The sequence below is a fragment of the Dendropsophus ebraccatus genome, chromosome 3 (assembly GCF_027789765.1).
Source record: "Dendropsophus ebraccatus isolate aDenEbr1 chromosome 3, aDenEbr1.pat, whole genome shotgun sequence".
Lineage (NCBI taxonomy): Eukaryota > Metazoa > Chordata > Amphibia > Anura > Hylidae > Dendropsophus > Dendropsophus ebraccatus.
This window is the reverse complement of record NC_091456.1, coordinates 113347642-113359869: the sequence shown is the minus strand read 5'-3', so window position 1 is coordinate 113359869 and position 12228 is coordinate 113347642. Positions and strand designations below refer to the sequence as shown.

Below are 12228 nucleotides of genomic sequence, written 5' to 3'. Positions count from 1 at the left end.
AATACTGTGTGTTGCCCCCTCCAATTCCAATAACAGTTTGTAGTCTTTTGTGGTAGTTGTGAATGAGGCTCTTTATTTGGTAAAGCTGCCCATTCTTCTTGGCAAAAAGCTTTCATTACCGATTAGATTTTCGATTTTGGTCTCATCACTCTAAATGACCTTGTTCCAGAAGTTTTGAGGCTTGCCTCTGTGCTGTTTGTTGGAGAGATACAGTACTTTGTGGCATTTGTGCAGTAATATCTTTCTTCTGCTGCTAGTTTTCAGAGTCCTGGATTTCAGCTGATGTTATTTGTGGGGTTTTCTTTGCATACTGAACAATTTTCCTGGAAGTTTTTGTTGGTCTGGCTGTGGTTTGGTTTGTACAGAGCCCCAGATTTTCTATTTGTTTATCACAATTTGAACACTGCTGACTGGCATTATCAAATCCTTGGATATCTTTTTGTACCCGTTTCCTGTTTTTTACAGTTCCACCACCTTTTCCCGTAGATTCATTGACAATCCTTTTGCTTTCCCCATGAATAACAAACCAGAAACCTCAGTGGCTGGATGAAAGATGCAAGAGTGTGACTGGATCCCAGTAACTCACTTAGCTTTTACACGCACACACACAGATTTCAAGCAACCAGGTCACAGTTGAGGATGTTACCTTTAGTAGCCATTCAAACCTATTTGTGTCAACTTCTGCGCATGTTATGGGGGCAAAATCACCAGGGTATGTAATCTTTAGATTAGGGTCATTTAACTGTTTTTGGTTGTCATTACCATTTAAGGATATGTTCACACTATGTATCTGTGCGGCTGTATTTTTTACGCGGCTGGAAATGTGCGGCTGAAACTACGGCCGTGGGAAAAAATAGACATGCGGCTGAAAACATACGGTCATTTACTTAGAAATCTGGTTCAACTAAAAATAACAAATAAAATCTTTAGAAAGTGATGCAAACACCTCTGGATGCATCTGGGAAAGCAGGGAAACAGTTTACATGAATCGCTATTACCGGGGTTTGCGATCCTCTGCAGTAATGCCGATGCCTCTCATAGTTAATATATTTAATTAATAAAACACATTTTCGTTGTAATAAAGTCACTTTCGTTGTTCAATAATTAAATTTAAACGAATCCATCATTTTGCAATTAAATATACTGTTAAAATAAATATATATATAAATAAATGTATATTTATATATATATTTATTTTTTCACAGTATATTTAATTGCACAATGATGGATTTGTTTAAATTAAATTATTGAACAACGAAACTGATTTTATTACAACAAAAATGTGTTTTATTAATTAAATATTAATTAGTACAGGAAGCTCCATTAAGCCATTAATTCATATTCCTGGTAAATAGAGCATTCTGTACTAATCAACACTTTACTTTAATTAAAACATCAAATGTTTCTTCTAATTATGTTATCATAATAGCAATATTAGAAGAAACATTTTGAATTATATGTGCGCTCAGCTGATTGGCTGATCGGCTGAGCGCACATATAAAGAGCCAGTCCGCAGCACAGTGACTTCATTGTGCTTCGGACCAGCGAAGAGGACACATCGGGGTGAGTATACAGCTCTCCCCACCCCCTCCCTAGCACTGCACCCATCCCAGTAAGGAAGGGGGGTCACTTAACCCTTCCTTGCTGGGATGGGTGCAGTCTGACATCAGTCTGGCCCCCAAGGGGTTAAGGGGGACGCAATACATCCTCCCTTAACCCCTTGGGGGCCAGACTGTAAGAAGCGATCTGTAAAGATGCTGCATACTGTAAGGAGCACAACCCTGCTCACAATGATAGGTGTTTTGCTCCTGTTTGTGTGTTTTTTGTGTGTTTCTCCCTTTTTGTTTTTCAGATATCGGTATCCTGTGGATTACGTCGGATTTCATGGACTACGTCGATGACCAGCGGTTGTTTGGTGTTTTTTTTTTTTATAAAATGGTCAATGAGGGCTGTGGGGGTGTTTTTATTAGAATAAAAAAAAATTCCACTTGTGTCTTGTCTTTATTTCTTTACTTTATAGACTTAGTAGTGGAAGCCGTCTAATAGACGGAATCCATTACTAAGTCGGGGCCTAGTGTTAGCCGGTATAAAATGGCTAACACTAACCCCACCCCCACACCCTAAACACACACAAACAGGAGCACAACACCCATCATTGTGAGCGGTGTTGTGCGCCTTACAGTATGCAGCATCTTTACAGATCGCTGCTTACAGTCTGGGCCCCAAGGGGTTAAGGGAGGATGTATTGCATCCCCCTTAACCCCTTGGGGGCCAGACTGATGTCAGACTGCACCCATCCCAGCAAGGAAGGGGTTAAGTGACCCCCCTTCCTTGCTGGGAGGGGTGCAGTGCTGGGGAGAGGGTGGGGAGAGCTGTATACTCACCCCGATGTGTCCTCTTTGCTGGTCCGCAGCACAATGAAGTGACTGTACTGCGGACCGGCTAATTATATATGCGCTGAGCCGATCAGCCAATCAGCTGAGCGCACATATAATTCAAAATGTTTCTTCTAATAATGCTATTGCGATAACATAATTAGAAGAAACATTTGATGTTTTAATTAAAGTAAAGTGTTGATTAGTACAGAATGCTCTATTTACCGGGAATATGAATTAACGGCTTAATGGAGCTTCCTGTACTAATTAATATTTAATTAATAAAACACATTTTTGTTGTAATAAAATCAGTTTTGTTGTTCAATAATTTAATTCTAACGAATCCATCATTGTGCAATTAAATATACTGTAAAAAATAAATATATATATAAATATACATTTATTTATATATATATTTATTTTAACAGTATATTTAATTGCACAATGATGGATTCGTTAGAATTAAATTATTGAACAACGAAAGGGACTTTATTACAAAGAAAATGTGTTTTATTAATTTAATATATTAACTATTAGAGGCATCGGCATTCGGCATTATTGCCGGCTATTTTTGAAGTACTCCGTACGGACCGCCTGTCAATCCACGGCCGTGAATTTGCACAGTTCCAGCCGCAAACAATAGTCTTGTTCATTTTTTACGGGTCCGTTTACGATCGCGCCGTAGGCTCATACATAGTGTGCACTGTGCAGCCGTATACTTTCCAGGGTACGCATGAACCGGAAAAATACGGCCGATGATTACGGCCCGCAATACAGCCGCACAGATACATAGTGTGAACATAGCCTAAAAGAGAAAAGACAGTAGTGTGACAATTAATGGCTTCACCCAACCACTAACCATGAGTGGGAAAAAAGGTTTTGTGTTATCATTCATATTCTCTGAAAAAAAGGACAAGAAAGCAAAAGTTATATTATTGTATGTAAACCTTTGAGCACAACTGTATGTTGTAGCTTATGGCTATTCTCCTGAAAAACTACAGGGCCACTTATGTTTCCTTTAGATCTAATGAATTCACACATTAGATGGCCATGAATTAATTAATGAGATCTAAAAGGAGCACAGGCAACCCTTTAGTCAGCATATAGTGACCATCAGGGGCGTAGCTAATGTCTCTTGGGCCCTGGTGCAAGAGGTCATCTGCCCCCCCCCCCTTCCTCAACCAAGCGATGCTATTGGTATGTGTGTGTGTATATATATATATATATATATATATATATATATATATATATATTATAAATCTTAAGAATGATATTACCAATAATACCAGTATATGGGAAATATTATCACCATTCATATTACCGCCATACTGTTACTTACCAAATCCTCTATACTGAGACCAATATTACCAATAATAGTAGTATAGAGGAAGGAAATATTACAGCCACACCACAACCACCACATTGTTACTGACCAGATCCTGTATACTAAATCCAATAAAACACAGTACCAGATAACAAGTAACAAATAACACCGCCATATACTAACACTGCCACATACTGACTAACACCACCACTGCTACTGACTAATACCACCGCTACTACTGACCAACACCGCTGCTACTTACTAATACCACCACTGCTACTCAACTCACCCAGTCATATAGAGGTGGACGCAGCTCCACACAGGTCCTGTACACCATATACATTACAGTGCAGTTACATCAGGTGACTGACATGGGACATCTTCTCTGATCGGAGTTCTTCCCTTTTCATCTTCTTCTGTCCTGGGCCATTATGAGAACTTCTCCGAGCCACGAATGCACAGAATCTGCCAGACAGACATGTTAGTCACCATCCTCATCTTTTTACACAATGCACATCTGTATTGGCCCCTTTACACCCTCATTTAGTGGGTAGGCTGACTCTATGTGACCCCCTTATAGTATATGCCCCCCACTATAGTACATGCCCTATTGCATACACTCCCCATGTAGTCTCCCTTATAGATGACCCCCATGTTATCCCCCTTATAATGACCCCCATGTAATCCCCCTTATTGATGGTGCCCCTTATAATCCCCCTTATAGATGGCCCCTATTGTAATCCCCTTTATAGATGGCCCCCATTGTAACCCCCTTTAAAGATGGCCCCCATTGTAACCCCCTTTATAGATGGCCCCTATTGTAACCCCCTTTATAATCCCCTTTATAGATGGCCCCCATTGTAATGCCCTTTATAATCCCTTTATAGATGCCCCCATTGTAACCCCCTTTATAATCCCCTTATAGATGCCCCCCATTGTAATCCCCTTTAAAATCCCTTTATAGATGTCCCCCATTGTAACACCCTTTATAATCCCCTTATAATTGCAGCAAGTCTGTGCAAAACAAAACACACACACCTCTCACCTGACAACTCGCTCCCCCGCCCGTGTCTCTGTCCTCCTCGGTTAGGCTGTCGCCTGCCGTGCGGCTCCCGGCTCCCTGTCTGTCCCGTCCCCGGCCGCACATGAACCATAGAGCTCTGTGCGCATCGGGGATGTTACTTCCGGTACAGAGGTCACTGCGCCGGAAGTACCATCCCTGGCGTACACAGAGCTCTATGGTTCGTGTGCGGCCGGGGACGGGGCAGACAGGGATCCGGGAGCTGCGCAGTAGTCGGGGGCCGTCCCAGTCTCCCTCTTGTGACCGCAAGCAAAACCCTGCTTGCAGTCCCAAGAGGAAATAGGAGGGGGCAGTGCAGTGGCAAGGGGGCGTCGCGGGCCCCGCCTTGGTAGCGGCCCGGTCGCAGCAGCGACTGCTGCAACCACAGTAGCTGCGCCACTGGTTACCATATATAATGGTAAATACTAGTTCTACACAGGTGCTTTGCATACCATATACAGTGCAGTTACAGTTGTAGAGGCCGCTAGTCCACAGCACTTCACTGCTCACCTCACATTACTGTACATTTGTGCCTGGCTGGGCCAGGTACTAAAGATGCTGGCTTACAGCCAGGGCCGATTCTGGGGTTTCTGCCGCCTGAGGCAAACCTCAGGCGGCCGCCCCGAGTGATGGCCGGCATCCCCCCTGCAACCCCCCCCCCCCCCCCCGCAGCCAGCCGCTCACCTGTCCCACGCCGCAGCCGGCCCGCGCTCTCCGCTGTCTCCACATCCCGTCAGGTCCCGCGATGTCACCCTGCAGCTGTCACGGACCTCCAGGCTGTGGTGAGTGAGTGGGGTGATCGGGTCGCGCAGGGCGGCCCCGTGCGACCCGATCACCCCAGCGCGTCCCCCACCGACCCCGGGCACTCACCACAGCCTGGAGGTCCGTGACAGCTGCAGGGTGACATCGCGGGACCTGACGGGATGTGGAGAGCGCAGGCGACGGTACAGGTGAGCGGCCGCTGTCATTTTTGTTAAGTGATACTTAACAAAAATGACAGCAGGGGGGACATAATGCCGCCCCTCTGCCGGACCGCAAAATCTGCCGCCTGAGGCGGAAGGTCATTCCGCCTCATGGCAGAAGCGGGCCTGCTTACAGCGCTTCTGGTGCTTGAGCATAGACATTTACAACTGCCCCCAAGTGTATTCAAAAAATATTATTACCATAACTATTGATATGGCCAAAAAAACAGTGGCACACAAACAGCACCCCAGAAAATACACACAAAAAGATAAAATACTGCTGCACACGTCAAGCGCGAAGACATATGTGAACACTGAATATATGATTTAATTAGAATTGTATTGCTGCTATATTTAGCATACATGGAGGACACATGGCAGTGGTGGTTGGTGGAGGAGGGTCCCTTTATAGCACTATCATGATGGTTGTGTGTGTGTGTGCATGTCTCTAACAAGGAGCTTGTTAGGTGGTGCTTGGTGGTGGTGTTACTGTGTCAGCAGGTGTGTCTAGTTAATATATATCTGCCCTACACTTTGTAAATGGTACAGCAGCAAGCCCATGCTACTTAGGGTGCCTTTACACAGAGAGATTAGTCTGATCCTGGCTTTGGCTGATAAATCTGTTTGTGTGAACACACCATTATATAAAATCATTAATCCAGTCATTGTGCCTCTTCATGAACAACACAGCTGCCTAATGTCATCTACATGGATGACAATGCTCCACCTCATTGAGGTTGAATCATTGGAGAATGGCTGCTGTAGACTGGGTGACCTCAAATGGAGTGGCTTGCTCTTTCTCCAGACCTGAATCCCATAGAAAACCTATGAGTCGCTGTGTAGAGGCTCATAACTCCAGGACCTCTGTACCCCAGAACCTCAATGACCTGAGGGCCGCCCTTCAGAAAGTGTGAGATGCCATGCCTTAGCAGACAATAGGTTGACTTGTAAACAGCTTGAAATGTCATTGTCAAGCTGCAATTGATTCTTAAGGGCACATGACTAGTTATTAAGACACTGACATTTTTGTTGGGTTATACCCACCACTGTTGTTGGCTTTTGTTTCAATAAACTATTTAAAATTAGTAAATTACCATTGCATGCTTCTACCTACATGTCACCCCATATACAGGGTGGAACCAGCATCAGGAGCAGGAGTGGCAGGAGGGGGTTAAGCATGGGGGGCTCTATCGGGGGGGGGGTGTCAGATGGGTTCCGCTGCGGGTGCAGGGGTGACAGGTTCCCTTTAAACAGAAACAGTGCTGCCACACCTGTCTTCAGTTTGCGTGTATTGTAGTTCAGTTCTATTGAAGTTTTAATAACACACTATACTTTTAATCTAAGGACAGGTGTGGCGTTGTTTATAGAGGAAAGCAGCCATGTATTTTTTTTTTGATCCTGGATAACCCATTTAGGCTATATTCACACATAGCATGTAATTAGGGTGATTGTGCTATTTTAAAATTTAATTTAGCACTATTATACCTACCAAATTGCCACTGTTCTGTGATTTGGATAGGTCTGCAATGTTGAAAGTTGTCAATGTCAGTTTAGTGATAACTTGGCATGCCTCATAACCTGTGGCATGCCTCATTGCTGTGCTTCACAAGCCACTGGGTGACAACCACTGCAAGACAGAATAAGGCTACATTCGTACATCCGCAAATTTGTAGTGATCTATCACTACAGTACCACAGCACGTCAAAGAGTTTCCCCGCTGCCAGAATTGAGACATCATGCCAGGCTGGGAACAAATCTATTACGTTCCTTCCCCGTCCCTAAGTCTGAATGTAGCCTAAGGCATTTAGTAGACTGAATTATCTGGATAGTATGAACTCAACCTAGTAGTACAATCGGTATTGTGGGTGTATTGCAAGTGCACTACTTGGTTGGCACCGGAAAACCAATAAATATATGTATTATTAGTAGGCTCTCTAGCATAACCCCCTTGGAACGGCTAAATCATAATTCTTTAGTATTGCGTAGATCAATGTATATTGTCTTATGAAACAATATGGCGTTACTATGGTAGTGTATAAATGCAAACAATAATGGTAAATATATCGGTAAAATTTACTAAAGCATATATATCACACTATATACATGCAAAAATTATCACATAGAGCAAAAAATATATATATATAATTAAAAAACATATAGGGTTAAAAAAGTACGTATCTGTAAAATATAAATTATAATATCTATAGCATGATTCTTGGGATGTCCATAGAGAAATACATTGTTTTATCTATTGGCGACTTTGCAGGGCCCTTGCAGGTCGCCGATGTTTATGACCACTGTGTTTGTATTTGGTTAGTTGTCAGTCCACTATTTGATATTCTGGTATATATTGTAACAGTTAATGATTGTTGTTTCCATTAATAAATAAGATGTATATCATATAAAGGATTAGTGGATGTCCACCTCTCACCAGTCCCGTGGCTCTAGGTCTGCGCTGTCTACGGCCGTAGACTGTGGGGCACATATAGATGAATTTGCAGGTTCCCCCGTTAGTAGATGTCTCGGTAGGAGCTCTCTTTTAGGGTATATGGCAGAGTTCTTATGTTGGGAGCTGTTAGATTCAAGGCAGTGTATTTGAAATCTGGCTGCCTCTCCCAGTGTGGCCAGGTGATCACCCTTTGCTGGGAGTTTCTCCTGTAGCTGCTGCTGAGATGGAGGTATTCTCAGTGCATCCAATGATGACAAAACAGTTGAGAAATGAGGACTGATGGTAGTATATGAAACACAGTGTGTCTCTATATGGTATTCAGCAAGTTATTGCAACTCCTAAACATGTTTCAGAACATTACTCTGTTCTTTCCTCAGTAATGAGTTGCAAATGGCATTTAGTAGACTGGCCTTAAAGAGGATGTACCATCAGGATCGAACTGCGCCGTCACAGTGAAGCCAGTGCCAAGGTCCATTTATGGAATCGCGGCCCGGTTCCTGTGTACGGCGCCGTTCTATCCACGGGTACCGGGCTGGTGCTGAAGTACAGGAGACGGGCCGGCCAGTTTCCCAGCACCCGGGTAGAAGCGGCAGGGAGCAGGGTGGAGATAATGAAGCCCTTCGCTTCATATTACTGTATATTTGCTTACCTCTAATTACAACCAGATCATTGTGGAGGGGGACAAAATGTTTAGTTTCTTCTAATATATAGTATATTTTAACATTTTCTACTTTTGTTTTTTACACAATCCATTCTTCCTAGTATTGTTAATGCCTCCAAACTACCCTTTTCTTTCAGTAGTCTAAATACTTTTAACTTAGACTTAGACTTAAAACTCTTTTTTATCATTCTATAGGGTATGTATAATTTTTAAGATCTATTTAGGCTATGTTCACACAATGGGGGAGATTTATGAAAGGGTGTAAAATATAGACTGGTGTAAACTGCCCAAAGCAACTAATCACAGCTTAGTAATGTCCATGTACATGATTTATGTCCGTCATTATCAAACATCGGTCGTTATTTCGCTAAAAAAAAAAAAAAAAAGAGGTCAACATAGCCTTAAAAATATTCCATTTAGGCTATGTTCACACTACGTAAGTTTCCGGCCGTAGCGTGTTCCGTGAATAAGCGGACGGAGATTTACGTAGTTTGCGTACAATGGAAAGTATACGATCTACGGCTGCACAGTTCACACTACGTAAGAACTTACGCCCGGATCGTATGCGGCGCCCTAAAAAATGAACCAGACCATTGTTTCAGGACGGAAATGCTGTAACTTACGCCCGTAGCGTAACATGCGGTCCGTACGGAGTGGTGATTTCTTCATTTTACCGATCCAAAAGGTTCTGTAGGGTGTCCGGGGCTAGCCGAAGATATCCAAGTAAAAGACCGCTGTCAGATTGCTACGTACGGCGCTCGGGAAGCGTAAGTAGACTACGGGCGTAAGTTCGCGGACCGTATGTAGCCGGCCGCAACTTACATAAATCCCCGGCCGGAGTTTCACACATACGTATATGTCCAGCCGTGGCCGGACATATACGTAGTGTGAACATAGCCTTAACTTGTGTACTTTTCTTTCTGAGGTCCTCTTTTAGGGTGCCCTCACACTTTGGTTTTGTTGGACATTTTTTATGCCTCTCAAAAATGTGACGCATGGTGTTTCTTCTGACGTTTTGGTTTCAGCGTGAAAGTCTGTGTGTGACATTGGGCATTTTTCAACAAACATGGACTTCAATGCTGTCCATGTTCAAATCCATGTTCGTGTCCAAATGCCAACCCAAATGCACCTGCTCCAGAAAGGAAGAAAGGAAGGGGTTATGTGACCCCTTCCTTGCTGGAGTGGGTGGCAGAAACGGCACACACAGTTATTTATTGATGAAAAAAAAGTATAACCAGCCAGGTTTAAAAACCAAACAGCAGCAGCCTAGTAGTACTAGGGCGGGAAGGGCCATTTTTTTGCCCTCCCCAGCCTAATAATACTAGCCTGCTACTGCCCAGTCCAGGAGCACCAAATTTGACGCTCCTGGACTACTAGTATCCAGCTCTCCCCAATACCCCTGGTGGCATTGGGTACTGGAGTAATATTGTGGAGGTTAGTGTTAGCCATTTTATACCTGTTAACACTAGGCCCGACTTGGTAATGGATGCCGTCTATCAGACATTTTTCACTACTAAGTCTAAAAGTAAAGAAAAATAAAACAACATAATTGACCATTTTATTAAGGAGAAAACCCTGGTAATTGACGTATTCCAACGAATCCGACATAATCCACAGGATACCGATATCTGAAAAACAAAAGGGGAAAAAAACACACAAAAAAAGGCTAGGAGCAGAACACCCATCATTGTGACAGGTATCCTGCACCTTTTAGTAGGCAACAACTTAGCAGATGCTGCTTACAGTATGGCACACAAGGGGTTAAGTATGGAAGAAAAACACCAACCCTCAGCCTGCTGTGTTTTTGTTAAACTGCTACAGAGCTGCAGATACGCCAGAGAGGGAGAAAAACGCCACAAAATAAATCATAGACGCCACAATCATAAACTTCCATTGATTCCCAGCTAACCTCTGGCCGCATGTGTTTTTGCCCTGGCGTTTTTATTGGTGTTTTTCCAGAAAATGAGGCAGTGTGAAGGCAGCCTTAGTTGGTGAAAACTGGCCTTCCTGAAGTTTTAGTGTTTTTGTAGGACCCCTACTAAACATCTCACTATGTTTGGGGGTCACTATTACCTAGGTGACCCCCTATCTTTGCTTTTCATATTCCCTCTAACAACCCCAAATCTGCCCCCTTCCCCCTCCTCCGGTTCCCTTTCCCAGATGTAAAAGGTAATCATTGTTAATATGAATCATTATTGCCTAAAACCTGTTTGCCTTGCTGGAACTGAAGATTTTTGCTTACCAGTTTATATCAGGGTAGTTGATGTTCACTTAGCTTTGCTTCGCTGTCTTATTGGTAGGTTTTCCCCTGGAACTGGAAACCGGAAGGCCCTCACTACATCTGTGCTGCCCCACTGATTATTGCAATTCTACATTTTGAGTGCTTTTATGTTACAGCATCAGCTCTAGTGATGGGGCTATTACACTTTAACTTGCATGTGATGAGGCCCATCACTTTCTATCTATGACTATGGATATGAAGGAGAAGTGAATCATGAAAAGCAAGGGGGGGGGGGGGGTGACATATAAAGGAGAAAAGGGAAAATGTGTCAAAATGTCAATATTTTCCTAAGTACATGTTTTTGTTTCATTGTTAATACTTGTATTCCCTTTGTATTCCAGACCCCAGCAAATATTAATCTAGAAGCACATTCTGCCTTTAGTAGAAGCTGTTCTAAAAGAAGGTCAAGCTATGCTTTCTCCCACACTGAAGGATTTGCAAAGATGATCAATAGAAGAGAAGAGGGTCAGCAAAATTCCCAATAATGAAGGAAACTGCATGTGCTGCATGAGACAAAGAAATGAAATATATGATGCAAATTTAGAATTATATTTAGGAATAAATTTTAAAGCCTTTATTCAAAGTTTCTTTCCCCTCTTAACCTTAAAATTGATTGCCTAGTAGTAGCTGGAATCTGATATTCTGTAAACCCCATACAATTAGTTGAATGATCTGTTGGATTACCAGTACCTTTTGGCATTCTAAATGTGTGGTGGTACCTGTGCCTGGTACGCCAAACTCATTCCAATTTGAATGAAAAGCACTGATACTATATTCCCAGAACTCCTTTTAGTTATTTTAGTTATCTAAACATTATCAGGATTTGTGATTTATGTTTATATTGTTTTCCTCTCTGAATAAAGATGTGCACCCTAGCACAACTCTACTTGTGTATTTTTGTGTACCAGAATAAAACTTCACATTCAGTGCATTGTGTTATGAATAGAGATGATCGAACATCGGGAAATCTTATGATCGATCGAACTCGAACATTTTCGAACACGCAGCATTTGATTTCCGATGACTTCCCAGTCCGTGGGAAAGGAGGAGACAGCCCAAGTACCGCCTGGAACTCGGGGATACAGCCTATTGTTCGAGTTCGATCGAACCTAAGAT

At 42.9% G+C, this 12228-nt stretch overlaps 1 protein-coding gene across 7 annotated transcripts in view; it reads left to right on the top strand.

Annotated features, from left to right (window-relative positions):
• The window catches only part of LOC138785982 (phospholipid-transporting ATPase IK-like), a 344961-nt gene extending 332987 nt beyond the window's left edge, over positions 1–11974 (top strand). For all 7 annotated transcript variants that reach the window (XM_069962531.1, XM_069962533.1, XM_069962532.1 and 4 more), the window contains one exon: positions 11454–11974. In XM_069962531.1, the coding sequence (XP_069818632.1) occupies positions 11454–11597 (144 nt within the window). In that variant the 3' untranslated portion in view covers positions 11598–11974. The remainder of the gene's footprint in view (positions 1–11453) is intronic.
• The last annotated feature ends 254 nt before the right edge of the window (positions 11975–12228 follow it).